The sequence below is a fragment of the Oratosquilla oratoria genome, chromosome 12 (genome assembly GCF_046742065.1).
Source record: "Oratosquilla oratoria isolate Oo_2021 chromosome 12, ASM4674206v1, whole genome shotgun sequence".
In the NCBI taxonomy this organism is placed as follows: Eukaryota; Metazoa; Arthropoda; class Malacostraca; order Stomatopoda; family Squillidae; genus Oratosquilla; species Oratosquilla oratoria.
The window spans coordinates 40,283,107-40,305,606 of NC_134788.1; the positions used below are offsets into that span (position 1 = coordinate 40,283,107).

Here is a 22,500-nt window from a genome sequence, read left to right on the forward strand (position 1 = left end):
AGGAGGAAAGCTGTTAAGAGCAGTCAAGAGTTTTTACGAGAGTAGTAGAGCCTGTGTCAGAATTAGAAATGGAGAGAGTGAGTGGTTTGAGTTAAAGGTAGGACTTCACCAGGGATGTGTTATGTCGCCTTGGCTGTTCAATTTATACATGGATTGGGTGGTGCGAGAGGAAAGTGAACGGGTAATGGGCCAGGGATTAGAAATAGTTAAAGAAAATGGAGAAATATGTGAGATAAGCCAGTTGTTATTTGCTGACGACAGTGCGCTTGTGGCAGGAACAGAGAAGGAATTAAGGAATCAAGTGACAGAGTTTGGGAAGGTTTGCGAAAGAAGAAAGTTGAAGATAAGTGTGGGTAAAAGTAAGGTGATGAGATGTACAAAGGGAGAATGTTGCAACAAAGTGGAAGTGATAATTAAGGGAGAGAGACTGGAGGAAGTGGATAGCTTTAGAAACTTGGGTGCGAGTGTGGCGGGAAGGGAAGGAGTGGAGGTAAAGGTAGAATGTAATGTAGATCGAAAGAAGCAAGTAAATGCCTTCGGGGATTAAAAAGTGTAATGAGAAATAGACATTTAGGAATGGATTCTAAGATGAGATTGTATGAAGGAGTGATTGTGCCGACAGAACTATATAGGGCAGAAACATATAACTTAAGAGAGGAGTTTGAATGCAATGAGATGTGGGAGTAAAATACATTACCTTTTCAGATATGAGATGGCCTAAAACAAGGATTACAAAGGATTACAAAGGCGGAGCAAGCCGACAGGAGACCTTTTGGTCCATATCTAGGTCGGATGCGAAAAAATCATAATAATAATAAAATAAAATAAAAGTCATAATAATTATAAAATAACAAGTAAAAAATATAATAATGTAAATAGCAAATAAAATACATAAATAAATGCATAGGTAGTTAAATGATAAACAAACAGGTAAATAGTAAATAATAATAAATTGACATATAACTAATAATAAATGAAATTCAAACAGACAAATGATAACAAAACAAAAACAAATAATATAAAATAAATTATAATCATTACAGCATCTTGCTTAGGTGTTTATCTAAATGATTCTTAAAGCTTCGAACTGAACTACATTGTACTACCTGTGCAGGAAGTTTATTCCATTCATTAACTACACAGTTGGCAAAGTTGTTTCTACCTACTTCCAAATTGAATTTATTTCCGGGCAGTTTGAGACCATTGTTTCTTGTCTGATTCTCATTCAATGTGAAAATTTTGTCACTTTTGATGTTGTCAATTCCCTTTAGAATCTTAAAGACCTGTATCAAGTCACCTCTGAGTCTACGCCTTTTTAGGGAAAACAGATTCATATGTTTTAGTCGATTTTCATATGATTTATTTTTGATATTTGGAATCAGTTTTGTGGCTCGCCGTTGTACTTTTTCCAGTTTGTCAATGTCTTTAATGAGATTGGGTGGCCATATGGAAACAGCATATTTCAAATGTGGGCGAACTAACGATTTATATAGCTTGTTAATGAGTGATGGACTTTTGAAATCAAAAGATCGCGCAATCAGTCCTAGAATCTTATTTGCTTTCTCAGAGGCTGAAATATACTGCTTGGATGATTTGAGGTCGTTACTGATAATTACTATCCACTTTTGTTAACGAATTTCCAAATAACTTGTAATCGTACTTACTGTTATTTTTACCTATGTGCATTACCTTGTATTTACTTGTGTTAAATTTCATTAGCCACTTTTCAGACCATTGCTGTAATCTATCTAAATTTTCTTGAATATCTAATTGGCTTAAATGATCATTTACCATTCCACACAGTTTTGTATCATCAGCAAATTTGGAAACAGTAGATTTTAGTCCATGGTCTATATCATTTATATATACTATGAATAGAAGTGGCCCAAGAACGGAACCCTGAGGAACTCCACTTGTAACATTTTTCCATCTAGAAGTTTTTCCATTTAAAACAACTCTCTGTTTTCGACCATTCAACCAATTACTAGTCCAACCTAATAGGCTACCACTTATTCCGTGTAAAGCTAATTTAATAAGTAGTCTTTCGTGTGGGAAAAAAATCAGAGGTAGTATGAATGGGAGAGACGAAGGAAAAATATTGGAAGATATAACCTTAAAACTATTACCGCATGCTGACGACGTTGACAACATGATAGAGAACCAAAGAAGCTGCAGAAAGTGTTGGACTCAAGATCAATGAGAGCAAGAGAAAGGTAATGAAGATAGCAAGAGAGTCTAATTTGCAAGAAAGGGTACAGATTACGGGGATGGACATAGAGAGTGTTAAATATTTTAAATACTTAGGGGTAAAGGGGTAAAGGAAGTGGAAGCCAGAATCGGAGCAGGATATTGATGTTATTACAGCCTAATATAAAAAAGGTCAATACCATGAACAACAAAACTGAGACTGTACAACTCAATAGTGAGACCAGTCATATTGTACGGCTGCAAAACATGGGTCCTTACGAAAGCTATGGAGAAGTTTTAGGTTCTTAGAAATAAGATTTTACGGAGAATTTTAGGACCAAAGGTAAGAATGGAGAATAAGACATAACTGGGAAATTCGAGAACAGACAGAACAACCCCATATTAAAAATGTAATAAGATTAAAAAGATTGAAATGGGCAGGACATGTTGCAAGTATGCAAGAAGATAGATGGTCAAAGAAAGTGCTCAATAGTGGAGTGCGTGGAAGACGACCACTTGGACGACCTAGAAAAGACTGGAGGAGATGCGTTGAAGAAGATGTGCAGATATGCAGAATAAAACTAAGGGAATGGAAGGAGGAGGTGGCACAGGACAGAAAGACATGGCGAGACGTTTCAAAAGCGGTTATGGATCACCAAATGGCCCGAAGACCAACGGAGTAGAAGTAAGAGTATGGATGATGTTGTGATGCATGAAAGGGAGTGGGTGGGGGATGGGGGTGAGGGAGTATGTGTGAATGATGTTTTTACGCAGCCCGAAGGAAATTCTCCCCGTCTTCTCTTTTTCTGCATGTTGGGATTAGAAGGGGGGTCGCCGATTAAATGAATCGGCCTTGCTGTGGATGTGCTGTGTCCTAATACACTGTTTCTGACCCAGGGCAGTGGGCGAGATGCAGGGACGACCCGTCATCCAGGAGGAGCCAAGATAAGTGGGAGGGAGAGAGGGGTTGGGGGTTGGGGGTTGGAAGTGGAGTATGTTGGGGATGGAATGGGTGGGAGTGGATTTTATGCCTTTGTTCTTTGGCTACCTCCCTTGTAAAGGGGAAATAGCTATTGGTACGTATATGTATACATGTATGTATGTATGTATGTATGTATGCATGTATGCAGGTGTGTGTGTGTGTTTATTACATCAAACATCAACTATTCTAATCGAGCAGAATTATTTATTGTTTTCATTTCTTGTTTGGAGCTAGAATATAAAGATTTTTGCCATTTGGAGAGATGACCCGTATTGCGAAAAGGTATGATATGTACGGGTTGGTTCATTGATTGACAATCTGAAAAAACGGACTTATATTCGCATTTATTTGCATACGAAAATAATATTCCTTTGATTCCTTGACTTTAGTAGAATTTTTCATTCATTACACGATTGCACCACAACCAAAGATCAACAACCACGTCGACGTCACTCAGGTCAGTTGAGCAGTAGTCGTCACTCAGGTCAGTTGAGCAGTAGTCGTCACTCAGGTCAGGTCAAACCGGGTAGCTGCTTCAGTTAGCGATATGGCGAGTGAATGTGTCACTGTGTTCAGCGCCGAAGAGGTACAATCTCTACTTAGTAGAATTGAAGCCTTGGAGGATGCTGTTAAGTGCCTTAAAGAGGAGAATCGAGTTCTCCGCTCGAAGGCCCATGATACGGAAGGCAATATTAGCGATGAGCATGGATGGAATACGGTGAGAAATAAGATGCGGAAAAGTGGAAAAAAGTCCTCACCAGCCCCACTGAAATGCAATAACTCGTTTCAAGTGCTGGCAAATCTGCAGGAAGAAGGAACTAATGAAATCCAAGAGAAGAAGGAAAGGCCAGACGCTGGATCCCTGCCCACAGGTAAGATTTTGGTAGTAGGAGACAGTCAAGTGAGGTATTTAGACAGGGTTTTCTGCGACAAAGATAGGAAGCATAGGACGCAGGTGTGTTTCCCCGGCGCGGGCATAGGTGATGTTAGAGATAGGATTGAAGAGTGTCTAGTAGGGGAAGGTAAGGACCCAGTAGTTTGCTTAAGTGCCGGAGGAAATGATATAGGTAAGGTAGGGAGTGAGGAATTATTTGCGCGGTACCGAGATGCGCTAGACAAGATCAGAAATAGGGGAGGTGTTCCTGTAGTATGTGGAATCCTTCCGAGGCGTAGAGTTGGAGGCATGTGGCATTCCAGGGCTATTGCAATGAATTGCAGGTTGGCAAAACATTGTAAGGCTAATGGATGGGCATTTGTCGACAACTGGGACCGCTTTTATGGTAAGAATCACCTATACACAAGGGACGGAGTGCACTTGTCTCCCAAAGGATTTCGGCTCCTTGCTGAATCCCTTGAGCGAGAAGTAGGCATCCTACAGGGTTTTTTCGGGTAGATTATGTGGGAGTAGGGGGGGAAGTATCGGAATATAGTTTAGGAAATAGAAACAACTTAGAGGACTGTACAAAAAATCACCAAAGCAGGTGGAGGGAAGATAAACTTAAAGTTTACTATACAAATAGTAGGAGCATAATTAACAAAATTGATTTGCTGCGAGGTAAAGCATGCGTAGAAAATTTCGATATTATAGCCCTTACTGAATCCTGGATCAACATGGCTGATAAACATTTCCTTCCGGAAATCGAAATAGAAGGATATAAGTTTTTTCATAAGGATAGGGTCGGCAGGAATGGGGGAGGTGTAGCACTTTTCGTTAAAAATACATTAAACTGTATTATCAACAATTCGATTAAGGAAGAGGACTGTACGGAATCTATTTGGGTAGAGATTATAGGCAAGAATAAGAAAGTTATTATTGGCGTCTTGTATAGACCTCCTAACCTTAGCATTGAGCAGACTGATTCCCTAATTCATGAAATTCACAGAGCGTCCCAGTACAAAAACGTTGTAATCATGGGAGATTTTAACTATAGAAACATTGACTGGGAAACTTTAATAGGAGATCATGAAGCGAAAAAATTCCTAGATGTGGTGCAGGATAATTTCCTAAAACAAATGATTACCGATCCTACGAGGGGACAAAATACCCTGGACTTAATTCTAACAAATAATGAGCACCAAATTAGCAGCATAATAGTGGGCGATAGTCTAGGCTTTAGCGATCATCAAGAAATAAGATTTAATATTATTTGGGAAAAAATAAAAAGTACAAATAACGTTCAAGTACCAGACTTCAGGAAAGCAAACTTTGACAATATAAAAACCTATTTGAAATTGAATACGAAAAACAATCCGGACGTTTCAAACATTCTTGATTCTCGTTGCGGGGCTGATAGTCAGAAGTGGGTCAAGGAGGATACGCGTACCTTGGGTCAGGTCTGGGTCAAGGAGAGAAATACGCATACCTTAGGTCAGGTCTGGGTCAAAGAGAGTGATGCGCGTGCCTTGGGTCAGGTCGATTCGGGGCGACGGCCCAAAAATCAGGTCAGTACTTTGGATGAGATGTATAGCAATCTGGCAGGTCTAATTATTAATGCACAAAACACATTTATCCCCCTAAAGTCAATACGGAAAAATTGTAATACTCCCAAATGGATGACGGACAGATTGAAACATGAGATCGGAATTAAAAGAGGACTTTACGTAAAAATAAAAAACGGGGAATCACACCTTAGATCAAGATATAACAAAATGGCAAAGCTGGTTAAAAGGAATACACGTTCAGCGAAACGTAATTATGAAATCAAGGTTGCCAGTCAAGCAAAATCCAACCCAAAGGGTTTCTTTCACCTCTATAGAACAAAAAATAAAGAAAGAATAGGACCAATTAAAAACGATGAAAATGTCATGATAGAATCGGAAGAAAAAATGAGTGAGGAGTTTAACAATTATTTTCTATCGGTGTTTACTAATGAGAGGTTAGATAAAGTACCTGACTGCGATCCGATTTTCAGAGGGGATGAAGAAAATAGCCTAACTAATATCAGCATTAGTAAAGAAGAAGTTATCAAGCAGATTGACAGACTTAAAGCTACAAAATCTCCGGGTCCGGACGAAATTTTTCCAAGAATGCTTAAAGAGTGTAAATTTGAAATCTGCGACCAGTTAACTGAAATATTCAATAAATCGGTAGACACTGGTTCTGTTCCAACTGCTTGGAGGCAGGCAAACGTTGTTCCTGTTTTTAAGAAGGGAGATAGATCGACCATATGCAACTACAGGCCAATCAGTTTGACATCGGTTATAGGAAAAATGCTTGAATCAATAATAGTAAATAGACTCAGAGAACACATTGAAGGGCATAATTTAATTCGTGATTCACAGCATGGTTTCTCCAAAGGTAAGTCATGCGTGACTAATCTTCTATCCTTTTACACTAAGGTATATAAGGCGTCAGACAACAATGAAAATTACGATGTTATTTACCTTGACTTTAGCAAAGCGTTCGACAAAGTGCCACACCAGAGACTACTAAATAAAATCAAAGCCCATGGCATAGGAGGAAAAGTGTTAGAATGGATTAGAGCTTGGATTAGTAACAGAAAACAGCGGGTCACCATAAATGGAATAAAATCTAGGTGGGGCAATGTTACTAGCGGGGTCCCCCAGGGCTCGGTTTTGGGTCCCTTATTGTTCATTATGTATATAAACGACTTAGACGATGGGTTAAATAGTGATGTTAGTAAGTTTGCGGACGACACTAAAATAGGACGCCTAATTAGGTCAGGAGAAGACGCCCAGATTCTGCAGGATGATCTTAATAAACTGTTAACATGGTCGGTGAAATGGCAAATGAACTTCAATATCTCTAAGTGTAGCGTGTTAAACGTAGGGCTACACAACCCCGAAAATAGATACAACTTAGATGACACGTTTTTAGAAAAATCTGAGTGCGAGAGGGACTTGGGAGTTCTGGTGAGTCCGGACCTTAAAACCAGGAAGCAGTGCATTAGCGCCAGAAATAAAGCAAACAGTGCATTAGGCTTCATTGCTAGGACGGTAACGAATAGAAGTGCAGAGGTAATTATTAAACTCTATCTAGCGATAGTTAGACCCATCCTTGACTATGCGGTACAGTTTTGGTCTCCGTCCTACAGAATGGACATAAATTCACTAGAATCAGTACAGAGAAGAATGACCAAAATGATACAAGGACTCGGAAATTTGCCTTACGAAGAGAGGCTTAGGCACCTAAACTTACACTCTCTGGAAAGACGCAGAGTGCGGGGTGATCTAATAGAAGTGTTCAAGTGGATCAAAGGCTATAACAAGGGTGATGCAAGCAAGGTCATCATAATAAAACAACAGGGCAGGACTCGCAGTAATGGGTATAAACTGGACAAATTTAGATTTAAGAAGGAAATAGGCAAGAATTGGTTTACAAATAGGGTGGTCGATGAATGGAATAAACTTAGTAACCACGTAGTAAGGGCTGAAACTATCAGTTGTTTTAAAAAACGATTAGACAACTTTATGGATGGGGACGACAGGTGGTGATGGATACGGAGCTGCCTAGTGTAGGCCTTATGGTCTTTTGCAGTCTCCTTTATTTCTTATGTTCTTATGTTCTTATGACTGAGTCCAGTGGCGGCGTCAGGGGGTGGGGGTGGGGTGGGGGGGGGGGCTTGTTTACCCCCCCAAAAAAGCGGCCAGCCCCCCCATTAGCCCCCCTCAACTGAAGTGAGCAAATTGAAAATTTAAAACACTCATTGAAATAATTTTATTAAGTGGAATTTTTAATTGCCAGGGCTAAAGATTTGTCAGCCATCAGTGCTAGCCCAACCATTAACCCCCTCCCCTTCTGAAATGAGGATAATATATGTGTATTATCATATTACTATTAGCCCCCCCAAAAATTTGCTCAGCCCCCCCTTAGCCTCCCCAACTAAAAATTCCTGGCGCCGCCGCTGACTGAGTCTATACTTCCATAGGGGTCAGTAGGACGCGTGAGCAACTCGAGCTTTTGGAACGCCGCCCACTGACAGATCGATAGCTCCACTTAACCGACATTAGGAAATGCCCAAGGTCAAACACTTGTGTCTTCTCTCCCTAGAAAAAAGATACATATACATACATATATACACATATAAATACATACATGCACACGCACACACACGCACACACGCACACACACACACACACACACACACACACACACACACACACACACACACACACACACACACACACACACACACACACACACATATTTATATATATATATATATATATATATATATATATATATATATATATATATATATATATATATATATATATATAGTAATGTGTGTGGGTGCCTACGCGCGTGCGTGATCTATACGCCCCCCTAAAATAAAATTAAAAAATGGGAGAAGGACCTATCTGTGGGCGTCGTCAGCGAAGAAGCGGCGAGCTCATAGACTCAGTAGGAGGAGGAGGAGGTAGGCACTGACTAACGAACGTCGGCGACCCGAGTCCGCCAGCGCCTGCTGCCTGCACCAGAATGAAAAGCCACACAGAATCCCTCCACCTCCTCCTCCCCACCGTAGTTCACGATCAGATGCGTTGGCTCCACAACCTTGAGACATTTGGCGCCAGGCAAGGCTTGACTCACCGATCCGATGACGAATTGTATGAGGCTGGTAGAAAAGCTGGTAGAAAGTAGGGTAGAAGAAAGGTGCTACATTTTATGGGTTAGGTGTTTATGAAACGTGTATATAAAACAATAGAGTGAGTGACTTGCTTAAGTTTGCTTTCCGTTTTGTGTATGTATAAGAATTCATATTTGTAAACAATGGCCGGCGGCTCGAATGAATTGCTGACATGGCATGATTTGTAACCTAAGTGAGATATGCAGATATTTGAGATTATTTAAGTAAACAATATTGCCATATAGATTAGTAACAGCCCATCTGATTGGTGAAAGGCTGGGGGAGGAGAAAATTCAATTGGTTTACGATTGTAAGATCACACTTTTTGGGGGATCTTAAGCATAAAGTTAAGGATCATTGGACTAAAGAAATAATTACGCCCTTGCAAAGTTCACGTAGAATTTGCCCCCGGGGATTCCTTTGGAGCGCGATGTATACAAATTAAAGGAAGAAAGATACAAAAGGAAAAACTTGATATTTAATTCTCCCAAACAGAAGAATTTACTGAAGTAAGAGAAAGAAGACTATCTATGAAAAGATCATTGCTTAAACGAAACAACAGTTCAGAACTTGATAAGTTGGATGACAACAAGGGGGAGAATGTGACAGAAATGAACGAAAAGGACAAAAGTCAGTGAAACGAGTCATTACTACTAGATAATTAAGTAACTTTAACCAGTGCATGTTACTGTATATTTACAATGAGAAAGCAAAGCAAGGTTTGTATCACTAATCCTTTTCATATGCTTGCATCTTCTCTCAGCTATAAGACGGATGAGTCCTTATTATCTTTTGCAACACGGCTTTCAAGTAAACTAAAGGAAGTGCCTTATGGTTCTTTGTGTATTAGCAATGCACAACACCATGCCGATGTTCCTAGTTCTTGTCCTCCACACACTCAGCCATTATAACATGCTCATAGCACTCCTTCGTCTACATTTACACCACCTGTACTTACATGTACTTACTGTAACAAGTCAGGTCATTCAAGTACGTTTTGCTTTCGCCGTAATCGTCACGAGCACAAGTCAAAGCAGTCCCCTGTACGAAGGAATTTCTCTGATTCCTCCTCTAACATGACACATGACCTCTCTAGAGTAACGTTTCAGGATAAAGTTAGCTACTATCATATCCATGGTCAATGTAAACATTCGACTGGTCAGTGATCAAAGATTTTGAAACTTAAGGCAGAGACCTCTCATCAACTTAGGCAAACTCAGTCCCATCCTCACCAGCGCCCATATCACAAACCAAGGGGTTGACCAGTAATAGCCAGTCTCAGACCATCCCTTTGGTGGCTGCTGAGTCTTCTCAATCCCTCACTTTCCAATTTCTTACGGAGAACACATCTATCTCAGTCACAGTAGATACTGATGCAGAATGTAACCTTATAAGTGGAAGGGTTTATTATGTTCTCGCGGATTTGTACAATCTCCCTTTATCTCCTTTTTGTAAAGGATTGCATTACGCACAAGGGTCTCCCTTGCCTATACTTGGGTCTGTTCGTATTCCCTTAAGATTTTCCTCTCATGCTACCGTTTTCCATGTTACTTTTGTTGTTGCTTCTGGAATTGCTCTCGTGTGTGATTGCCTCTTGGGCATTGACGTTCATACAGCTCATGGTATAGATATATCTCCTAGGCGCCGTGTAGTGACTTTTCACAATTCTGTTATTCCTGCGACGGATAGGCCAGCTTCTTTATATAGCTCCCATTCTGTGGATGTACAGACCATACTGTTGTCTTCAAAGGGTTCTAATAGTTTTGAATCTCCTATTATTTCTTGTGCTGTTGTTGTTGTAAGCGAGCACTATACTGGACCTTCAACTTCAGCTCGAGTCCCGGTGCGCATTTTAGGTGCTTCAATTGGTTCTCACGTCTTATGTTAGCCTCATTCTGTTCGTGCTCATTCTCTAGCATTGGAAGGAATTCTCTCCACTATTCGTGAGGACCATGTTACCACAGCTATGGTAACCAACGTCACTGGTGCTCCTATCACCCTCTCTCCTGGCAGTCATTTAGGTTCCTTTGAAGTAGTTGACGTTGACACTGTCCAGGATTCGCCTTCTATCATAGCAGCTTCGGTGCTACGGTCTTCACAAATAAGCTACACAACTCACTTGGCCTTTCAGTATGCAACATTTGTAGGCGAGATTGACTTTCCAGGTGTGACACCTCGTCTCATTGACCTGTTAGTGGCCCACCGTCAAGCTTTGGCTTTATCTGGTGATCCATTAGGAGTTACTGATCGTGTTGTTCATTGTATTGATTTTCAGCTAGGTGTTCGACCTGTTTACGTACCCTCTTACAGATTGCCCCACTCTCTTCGCCTTGTAGCACAGTCCTTGGTTGACGACTTGTTATGTGAGGGCGTTGTACAAAAGTCTCACCCAGAGTGGAACTCACCGCTCCTCCTGGTGCCAGAGAAAGGTTGATCATTTCGTTCTCTTATTGACTATAGGTGAGTTAATGAAGTCACTGTTCCAGACCATTACCCTTTGCCTGCGTTAAGTGATCTTCTTCAATCAATTGGAACAAGTAATATGGTGTTCACCACTTAGAATTAAAGGCGGGTTTTTGGCATATTCTCTTGGAGAAGTCTTGTAAAATCACGGCCCTCTCGACTCCAACAGGACATAATGAATGGCTTCGTTGCCCCATGGGGATTACGGAGTGTTATCTTGACTTACCAGCGATTGATTAACTCCATTTTTTTCATGACCTAGTGGGGAACGGAGTTTTCGTTTACCATGATGACTTAATCTTAGTCTCCAAAGATGTGAAAGGTCACTTCAATAAGTTGTCCGTGGTCTTGCAACGTCCTGCTGATGCTGAATTGAAACTATATTTGCCCAAGTGCTCTTTTTTAAGTCTAGCATCCAATTCCTAGACCATATTGTAGATAAACATAGTATTCACAGCACAGATGATAAAGTCAGTGCAGTTAGGGACTTCCCTACACCTAGATTAGTTGAACATGTACGTTCCTTTCCTGGACTGACAGGATACTATAATGCATTTATTAAGAAGTTTGCTCCAATTGCATTTCCCTTTACACGTCTCCTTAAGAAAGATACTTCATTCCAGTGGTGTGATGTTCATCAGGATAGTTTTGATTCATTGAAGCATGCACTTAATGAAGCGCCTCTGTTGGCATTCCCAGATTATTGTCTTCTCTTTACCATTTGTACAGGTGCTTCTGGTACAGGTATTGGAGCTGTACTTATGCAGCAAGTAGATGGATGTAGACCCATGTTATTGCATGTGGTAGTCACATTCTTAACGAGTCTGATTCTCGTTACTCTGTTACACATTTAGAGGTACTGGCAGTAGTGTGGGCTTTAAAGCATTTTCCAAATATCAATTTTGTATATCCCGTTACAGTCTACACGGACCACACTGCTGTCACACAAATTTTCAAGGGTAAAAATCTTTCAGGCCGCCTAGCCAGATGATTCCTTACAACTGAAGAATTTAACCTAATCCTTAAACATATTCCAGTACGTGTGAACAATGTTGTTGAAGAGCTTTTGCGTAATATGCCTGTAGCTGCAGTTACAGTGATTGAAAACTTCTCCCTGCAGGATCTGGCCAAAGCTCAGTGTAAGGGCGCTTTTTGGTCTGCTGTCATTTATGCTTTTGAATCTGGTGATGAGGCCACCTTACCAGATTTTCCTGTACCCCTATCCCAATTTTCTCAACAGGACAATGTTCTCAGTCGTAATGTGAAAGTGTTTGAGCAGGATATAGCACAGTTGGTGATTCCTGAGTCTCTAGTCCCTGTTGTTCTGTCTCTTGCTCATGATGCCCCTCAGGCTGATCACCCAGGTCTTGACAAAAATCTGGCTGTGGCTCGTAAGAAAAATTATTGGCCTAGAATGCGATTGGGCATTACCATTAATGTAGCCCAGTGTAGCTCTTGTGCCCAGAACAAAGGTTCTACGCACACTGCTCCTATCCTAGAGTACCCTACTCCTTCTTGTCCTTTTCAGACTATGGCTATAGACCTTTTACAATTGCCTCTAGGTACTCAAGGTTCTATGTATGTCCTTGTGTGTGTGAGCCACTTCAGTCGCTTTGTAATATTGGACCCTTTACGTTGCCCATGCTTTAGTTTTTATTTATTTATTAATTTATTTATTTTTCATACAATACTCCTTCAGTGTTCCTTAGTGACAATGGGACTGAATTTATGAATGGGTATTAACGAACAAATGTGAAAGTTACGACATCACTCAAACCATCCAGCATCTAATGGTCGAGTAAAGCGGACGAATAGGAAGATTTTGGACATGCTCATGCACGTTGCTAGTAACCTCCATGAATCGTGGAGGGATTGGCTTCCGCATGTCAGTGCTTGGATTAATAACGCAGTTAAGGTTTCCACAGGTAAGACGCCTCATTACGTCATCTATGGAGTTGAAAATAAGGCTCCCATATGATGTGTTAGACAGTCCTACTCGTCCCCTCTACAATTTTGATGATTATAGTCAACCCCAATGTCACACATTACATAGGATATATGATTCTGTGAGAGAAAAACTTGATGGCTCCAAGTCCAAAAAGTTTAAACATCAGCATAGCAAGGCTACGAATGTTAAGATACTGTAAGTATTGGTGATCATGTTTATAAAAGCATGCCTGCCTGACCGCCAATCTAAACTAAATTGTAGATTTATAGGCCCCTTTTCGGTGACTGAAAAATTGTATCCCAATAAGTTCAGGTTTAGGATACCACGCAACTCACCCTAGTCAAAGGGAGGGCGTAGAAAATGTGGCATAAAAATCGTCTACTCCAACATCTCTCTGGGTGGCAAACCACAGTCAGTCGGATAACGCTCAATGTGGTCACAAAATAAGTAAACACAAATTGAATTTGAAACTAGCATCCTGAAACATTAGGACTCTCCATGACCAAACCAAGGAAACAGCCACAGCACCTCCCCGCAGAACGGCTGTGATTGCTAATCTGCCAGTTGCTGAACTTAGTCGTATCGCTTAATCACAAATGATAAATAAATCATTATGCAATTTCATTCCTTTTATTATCATCATACAGAAAAATTACTTAATTTGCCCTATGACTGGAAATATATAGAGTTTTTTCAACAATCGAATCGACTTCAATTTCTGTTTCATTAAATCTTTACTTGACCATCTGTAAAGATGGCGGCACGCTAGGCATTTGTCTCTTACATTCTACTCGCTTTTGCTACTTGCTTTGCCTAGCAACATTTGCGTATCAACAACATAGGAATGTTTTTATGGTCACTCTTTTTCTAACGTTTAACGGAAACAATAACAATGCTTCCCGCCAAATACTCTCCCGACATGTTCAGAAATCTTACTTCGCCATGGGGGAAACAAAATGCGAGAAGAGCCACTGGAAACAATCAACCAGCAGATGGTGAGATCTTTCGTGCATTACATCTTCAGACAAATTACAGAAAACATCCAATATTTCAGCCTAATCCTTCTGCTGTTATTTAGAGACTGAGATATTTGCCTCTCACACCCCAAAGCATGACAATCATTTGAATATATATACATACATATATATACATACATATATATATATATATATATATATATATATATATATATATATATATATATATATATATATATATATATATATATGAGAGTGATAGGTAGGAAAAGGTAAACGAAGATGGGCTTTAGAATACGTTTATTGTCCAAAGAAGGTCATAGAGACCGAAACGTTAGGACAACAAACGTATTCTAAAGCCCATCTTCGTTTACCCTTCCCCACCTATCACTCTCTCATTTGTCTCTAACAATTTATATATGCATATATATATATATATATATATATATATATATATAAATATTTGTGTGTATATATATATATATATATGTATATATATAATTCAAAATCACAACCCTTGTACATACAAACAGATGTTTATAAGTATATGAATTCCAAAAAACACATCTACATATACGTTCGATTCAAATTCGATTATAGATCGTTTATATTGAATTGGAAATATAATCCACATGGTTAGACCACAAACTATATAAACTTGCTATATAGGCTACATTCGTAGTTCCTAAGTTACATCCTATGTAATTTAGGAAATAAGAGTGTTAGTTACAAAAAAGGTGAGTTATGCTCTTTTTGTAAAGAGGATATTTTCTTCTTTACAAAAGCAATATAACTAATATTACATAAAGAGTATTTCGTTTTTGGCATGGACAGGAACTTTGCGACGGTTAACCCATTAAACTCCAATGGCAATATTCTTGTCATTTGGTCAAATAAAACAAAATCGTAAAACACCAAAATGTTTGATCAAAAAGCACCAGAAAAATATGACGTCAGTCCTCCTCGCTTCGCTCGCTTGCGAGCGAAGCGAGGACGACTGACGTCATATTTTTCTGGTGCTGTTTGATCAAACATTTTGGTGTTTTACGATTTTGTTTTATTTGACCAAATGACAAGAATATTGTCATCGGAGTTTAATGGGTTAAGCTCGGACCCGCTTAACCTACCTGCCTGCTGCCTTCCACCCTTTCACCCACGACCAGGAACTTCGCATCGTCTGAGCTCCTCGTATGACCACCTCAGCACTTCCGCGTCGTTCGACTCTACCCACCTCAACCTGCAACCACCCCATCCACCCACCGCCACCCTCCACGAGGCACATCATGTGTCAACCGGAAATTGCAATCCCAGCAATATTTACGGTCAACAACATCAGCTACAGTCTAACGTCAGTCTCCAAATACCCACGGTGCTACCCAGGCTACCCAAACAACACTACTCTTCAGCTATCTTCACGTAAAGTACCAATGTTCTCTTCCAAATATTTACACATGTAAGGATATTTAATATGAATAGTATGCCTTAAACCAATAAGTGCATACAAATGATGCATTAAACAGATCCCACATACCAAGATATAAAGTGATCACATAATTCATTTCGATCTCTCTGAATGAAGATAGCATCCAACAAAATATCTACATTCATAAGATGTAAAGTAATTAATATGCAACAAATTCTCCAATCCACTTTGATCTACCAAAAATAACTGTACATACACTAATATATGTAAACTTTACATTCACAATTAGCTCTCTACCTTTAATTCGTGTAGTAGAGCCTATAGTAGGCTCTACTTTCGTGCCTTTGATACAGCGTCTCTGATCAAATAAAAAACCAAGAGATGGAAAAAAAAAAAAGAAGTCCGACAAACATGGCGCCTGACCATCATCTTCTCGGCAAATATGTCGGTCATCGCCACGCATTTCCGAGAAAGAACTCTATTTAGAGTATTCAATATTTTTGTTATAATCTGTATAACCTAATACTTCCCTGTCGTAAAACCCATTAACATGTATTTCTATGTCATGATTCGGCTTTGAATGACCCGACAAAAACAATATTGTAGTCCCCTTCGTCATGAAGATGCACAGCGCTTATGGTGAAGAACACAAATGCAACGCCATTGTTTCCAAAGTCAAAGACGCTGCTCTACACCTCATGGGGGATCTCAATGATAAAAAATAGTGACGTCACTGGTTGCAAGGAGTTAGTGCCCAAGTAGTACGATGTGCATGATTCATTGTGCTTACGGGCGGGAAAGCCTCAGACAAACGTAAATGAACCACAATATCATCAAAACAGATCCTCACCTCTCCTAAATGGCATGCTCCAACTATGATTATATCAAAGTAAGAATATTCACAACAAAAGTAACATCACCAAATGTGCAGGGATGAGACGACGTCATGGTGGATTGTGGTAGGCCTCCAGGGAGACACCCTGGTAAACACGTAATCATAATTAATGTAATGGCGCAATAAGAGTAGATTAGCGACGGGCTACATCTTGCTGTTGTGCCTTGGGTTGTAGCCTAAAATGAAAAAATACATCATAACCACGGATGCAGTGGATAAAGTCAGATTGCCTTAGGCCAGGGTCTGGAAGAGGAAGAGTAGGCTGCTGGTCAAGAGGGCCGAGCCGAGAGCGAGGTCCGAGCAATGCACGTCTGACTTGGACGAGCCGAGAGTATCGACCAAGTCATACTCATCTGACTTGGACGTGATGGAATTGAAGTCCGTATAATACCAGACTAACGGGAACCTATTGCACAGGTCCTCAAAGCAGTAGCAATCCCTCCCGATGATCTTGGTACTCCCTAAGGCAACTGTTTTCTCTTTGCAGCCCTCCATGTATTTCTCCAATTGCATGCCTCTCAGCATCACGTTCCGCCCGTTCGCTGGTGTAGGGGAAGAGAGCAAATAAAAATGGCTCCAGGGATTCAAATTGCTTTTGTATTGTCCGTCTGTATTTTCCATGTCCTCTTGATATCATTAATAATAATAATGATAATAATAATAATAATAATAATAATAATAATAATAATAATAATAATAATAATAATAATAATAATAATAATAATAATAATAATAATAATAATAATAATAATAATAATAATAATAATAATAATAATAATAATAATAATAATAATAATAATAATAATAATAATAATAATAATAATAATAATAATAATAATAATAATAATAATAATAATAATAATAATAATAATAACAATAATAATAATAATACACACACACACACACACACACACACACACACACACACACACACACACACACACACACACACACACACACACACACACACACACACACACACATATATATATATATACATATTCATATATATATATACACATATATATATTTATATATATTCATATATATACATATACACATATATACATATAAAATATTTTTAGACCGCGCTCTCGCTTTAGCGATTTTTTTTTTTATAGTGTTCAAACATCCCCCCTTCGACTATAAGAATCTTTTGATTTTACCTTTTAGTAACAATCTTGCTCAAGTTCCCCATATTCTTAAAACATGGAATATTAAAGTTGTGTTTAATAATCCAAATACTTTTAAGAAGTTGATAATCAAAAATTCACCTAATGACTCAGTTGGTTGCATATACAGGATCCCTTGCAGAGATTGTGAAAGGTATTATCTTGGACAAACAGGCAAAGAACTCGCAACTAGGGTCAAGCAACACAAGTACAGTGTAAAAACAGCACAAGAGTCTAGTGCGCTGTTTATCCATATGAGAGATTTTGATCATCGTATCGATTGGACCAATGCCTCTTCCATCATAAATTGTGATTCATTTGCAAAAAGAAATATCATTGAAAGTTGCTTGATAAAAAATTCTGAAGGATCTAATATTAATATTAGCTATGGTTTGTTTAAATTAGATAATTTTATCATTGACAAAATTTGTAATCAAATTAAATCATTACAAAAATTATTTAATTAAGTGTTCAATGTTTGTGACATTTTCTCCATGTGTTATGTCCGTTCCTTTCCCAGTTTATTGTATTACCTCTTATATACCTATGTGACAATTTTCTTTGTTGTAATCCCCTGAAGATGTGAAATATCACGAAAGCGCTTGGGAATTCTAGTTTTCTTTTCCGTTTTTTCCCTGTGGTTATCAGCAATCTTTTGGATCACGTGGTGTTGTGATCTTTTTGAATATATATATATATATATATATATATATATATATATATATATATATATATATATATATATATATATATATATATATATATATATATATATATATATATGTGTGTGTGTGTGTGTGTGTGTGTGTGTGTGTGTGTGTGTGTGTGTGTGTGTGTGTGTGTGTGTGTGTGTGTGTGTGTGTGTGTGTGTGTGTGTGTGTGTGTGTGTGTGTGTGTATGTGTGTGTGTGTGTTTGTGTGTGTGTGTGTATAGTGAGGTGTTATACTTGAATAGGATACAGGACTACGATCTACGAGGTAATTACAAGCAACGATTAATAACAAAGATTTGTAGAAAATTGAGCTATTCACCATTTAGCGATTTTTTTTATTTTTTATTGCAGAAATGTAAATTGGCGGGAAATTGGAAGTAAAATAAGAAACAAGGCTGTATCTAATAAAAGGAAAAAATAAACATAACCTACATCTGCTATATACAGGAAAGAGAAAATGCAAAGGCTGGGTTACAAAGAGATAAACATATAGATGAACAAATAGATGAGTTAATCAATTGGTCAATCAATAAAATCAATAGTTCAGAGCGTACCAGTGACTGTGTCGATAGATGAACAGCCATAGCCATCTGGGTAACTTTTCACAGGAGGTTCCTGGCCGCAGGACGGGCAAGCTCCCATGTCTGTAATCCTCAGTCTAGAGGTTTTGCGGCCCACAGGATAGATGCACTCGTAACAGCGGATGGTCTCTCCTGTAGGAAGTATTAACGTCGTTGATATCATCCAATAACATTCTCCAATCAGGAGATATAAAACAAATTTGGTTAACAGCAAAAGAAGGACAGTAAAGTTCGATTAAACATTGAAGATTATTATGTTAATTTAGAGAATCTTTATAATCTACAACGAACAAGAACACTCGAAATAAGAAAAATTACAATATCAAGTCGCAGAACCCTTGCAACCTAGGAAAGACAAAAAATGGGAATATCATAGTCCTTTGTCGTCATACAATCTGTTATGACGTCACATCTGGTGACGTCAAGTCTCGCAGCAGGGTTTCCCTTCCCTCCTCGATTGGAAACAAGGGAAACCATATTCAAACGAAAAATAAAATCGTAACAAATCTTCTGCTAGACCTACCTGAAGGCGCGAGGAGGAGGAGGAGATGCAAGAGGAGGAAATAAGGCAGGGCAGACGACATCGTTTACAAACTTGAACTGAATCTTCTCTCAGACCGCCAAATCTCGCTTTCCCGCCAAAACGAAGAAATCTTACCGCTACGTAAACGAATGAAACTACATTATTCATCAACATTATTACTGAATGCATGAAAAATGAAATATACGCCAGATGAAAAATACACGTATCTCTCAAAAATACATATACCCTCGCACAAAAACATTAAAAATATACTTGACAGATTCCCACCTGAGCTCTACAATATTCTAAGCTTTTTTTTTTATGTAATTGCTACATTTCTATATGCATGTATAAAATAAATTCACACGATGTAGACATTTTGAAAATTTTCCTTTTTCTATTCCATTTGATGATCGAAAATCTATTGGCAAATCATGTTTCTCTTCTTTGAACGGTGATGGCAACATGGCTAATACGTATTTACCCTTTCTGAGGTATGGGAGGCATTTATTGTAAGTCTACGGTTTGTGACTGCCTTGTTACGGAAATGGGTAAGATTTTACATTTATTATGTGGGAGGTACTGCAGATATATGGGATAGGAGGAAAGCTTTTAAGAGCAGTCAAGAGTTTTTACGAGAGCAGTAGATCTTGTGTTAGGATTAGAAATGGAGAGAGTGAATGGTTTGAGGTAAACGTGGGACCTCGTCAGGTGATGTGTTATGTCGCCCTGGCTGTTCAATCTTTACATGGATGGGGTGATGCGAGAGGTGAATGCAAGGGTAGTGGGTCAGGGGTTGGAGATGATTAAAGAAAATGGAGAAAAGTGGGATGTGAGCCAGTTGTTGTTTGTTGACAACACTGCGCTTGCAGCAGGATCAGAGGAGGGATTGAGGAAGTTAATGACAGAGTTTGAGAAGGTGTGTGAAAGAAGGAAGCTGAAGATAAATGTGGGCAAAAGTAAGGTAATATGTACAAGGGGAGAGAGTGACAGCAGGCTGGAAGTGAGCATTAAGGGTGAAAGACTGGAGGAAGTGGATAGTTTTAGATACTAGGGTACGAATGTGGCAGGAAAGGGAGGAGTGGGGGTGGAGGTAGAATGTAGATTGAGAGAAGCGAGTAAATGCCTTGGTGGATTAAAAAGTGTGATGAGAAATAGACATCTGGGAATGGATGCTTAGAGGAGGTTATATGAAGGAGTGATTGTGCCAACAGCATTGTACAGGGCAGAAACATGGAACATGAGAGAGGAAGAGAAGGAGTTTAAATGTGTTTGAGATGAAATGCCTGAGAAGTATGATAGGAGTTACTGGGCTGGATAGAGTGAGAAATGAGGAGGTGAGGAGGAGAACAGAGGTGGAAAGGGAACTGAGAGATAGGGTTGATGAAAGAGTATTAGGATAGTTTGGACACATGGAAAGAATGAGTGAAGAAAGATTAGTAAAAGAAGTGTGGAAGGCAGAGGTGGAAGGAGTGAATATGAGGGGGCGTCCTAGGATTAGATGGATGGATGGGGTGAAAGGAGCATTACAAAAGAGAGGAATGTCTGTTGAGGAAGGACGGGGGAGGACAGAAGATAGGGGTGGATAGAGGACGGTTGTGTATGGATGGTGCTGTGATGCTTGAGGGGGAGTGGGTGGGGGATGGGGGGTGAGAAAGTATGTGTGAAAAAAAATTGACACAGCCTGAAGGGATTTCTCCCGTCTTCTCCTTTTCTACATGAGGGGACGGAGAGGGGGGGTCACCGAATTTGTGAAGCGGCCTTGCTGTGGATGTGCTGTGTCTTGTGAAACTGCTTCTAGCCCAGGGCAGAGGGCGAGATGCAGGGATGACCCGTCACCCAGGAGGAACCAAAATAAGAGGGAGGGAGTGGAAGTGGAGTATGTGGGGATGGAATGGGTGGAAGTGGATTTTATTTTATTTTATTTTATTTCTTGTTTATTATTATTATTTTTTTTTTGCTACCTCCTTTGTAAGGGGGATTGGCCATTAGTATATGTGTATGTATGTATGTATGTATGTATGTATGTATGTATGTATGTATGTATGTATGTATGTATGTATGTATGTATGTCCGGAAATAGATTCAATTTGGAAGTAGGTAGAAACAACTTTGCCAACCGTGTAGTTAATGAATGGAATAAATTTCCTGCACAGGTAGTGCAATGTAGTTCAGTTCGAAGCTTTAAGAATCATTTAGATAAACACCTAAGATGCTGTAATGATTATAATTTATTTTATATTATTTGTTTTTGTTTTGTTATCACTTGTCTGTTTGATTTTCATTTATTATTAGTTATATGTCAATTTATTATTATTTACTATTTACCTGTTTGTTTATTATTTAACTATACCTATGCATTTATTTGTATATTTTATTTGTTATTTACATTATCATAGTTTTTATTATTATATTGTTATTATATATTTTTTTCCGCATCCGACCTAGATATGGACCAAAAGGTCTCCTGTCGGCATGCTCCGCCTTTGTAATCCTTTGTAATGTATGCATGCATGTATGTATGTATGTATGCATGCATGCATGTATGTCTGTATGTATTACATCAAACATCAACTATTGTAAGCCAGCAGATTTTTTTTTGCTTGTTTGGTATCAGAATGTAAAGATTGTTGCCATTTGGAGAGATAACCCGCGTACGGGCTGGCTCATTGATGGACAATCTGAAGAAGAAAAATAAAAGGACAGATATCTGCATTTATTTGTATACGAAAGTAATATTCATTTGGTTGATTCCTTGATTTTGGTAGAATTTTTCATTCATTACACGATCGCACCACGACGGTAGATCAGCATCGACGTCGACTGAATCTATATTTCCATAGGCGTCAGTAGGATACGCCGCCCACCGACAGATCGATAGCTCCACATAGCCAGTGGCGGCGCCAGGGGGGGTGGGGGGGGCTTGGGGGGGCTTTAGCCCCCCAAAAAAAGCGGCCAGCCCCCCATTAGCCCCCCCAACTGAAATGAGCAAATTGAAAATTTAAAACACTCATTGAAATAATTTTATTAAGTGGAATTTTTAATT

The 22,500-nt window shown here is 39.1% G+C and overlaps 2 protein-coding genes across 2 annotated transcripts in view; both read right to left on the minus strand.

The window, feature by feature from the left end:
• The window catches only part of LOC143030701 (uncharacterized), a 21,952-nt gene extending 13,349 nt beyond the window's left edge, over positions 1 to 8,603 (minus strand). Inside the window, exon 1 of the mRNA XM_076193885.1 lies at positions 8,488 to 8,603. The gene's annotated coding sequence lies outside the window, so the exon portion shown is untranslated. The remainder of the gene's footprint in view (positions 1 to 8,487) is intronic.
• A 7,730-nt stretch (positions 8,604 to 16,333) lies between these two features.
• LOC143030702 (uncharacterized) lies at positions 16,334 to 19,049 on the minus strand. The gene is made up of 2 exons (XM_076193887.1): positions 18,905 to 19,049; positions 16,334 to 17,008 (listed from the first exon to the last, which is right to left on the minus strand). The coding sequence occupies exons 1-2, from the start codon at positions 18,990 to 18,992 to the stop codon at positions 16,698 to 16,700; spliced, it is 399 nt and encodes a 132-aa protein (XP_076050002.1). The 5' UTR covers positions 18,993 to 19,049; the 3' UTR covers positions 16,334 to 16,697.
• Positions 19,050 to 22,500: the final 3,451 nt, after the last annotated feature.

Coding starts and splice junctions, on each gene's coding strand:
- LOC143030702 (XM_076193887.1), bottom strand. CDS start 18,992: ATGGGAGCTTGCCCGTCCTGCGGCCAGGAACCTCCTGTGAAAAGTTAC. Junction 17,009..18,904: donor ATCTATCGACACAGTCACTG/GTACGCTCTGAA, acceptor CCCCTACACCAG/CGAACGGGCGGAACGTGATG.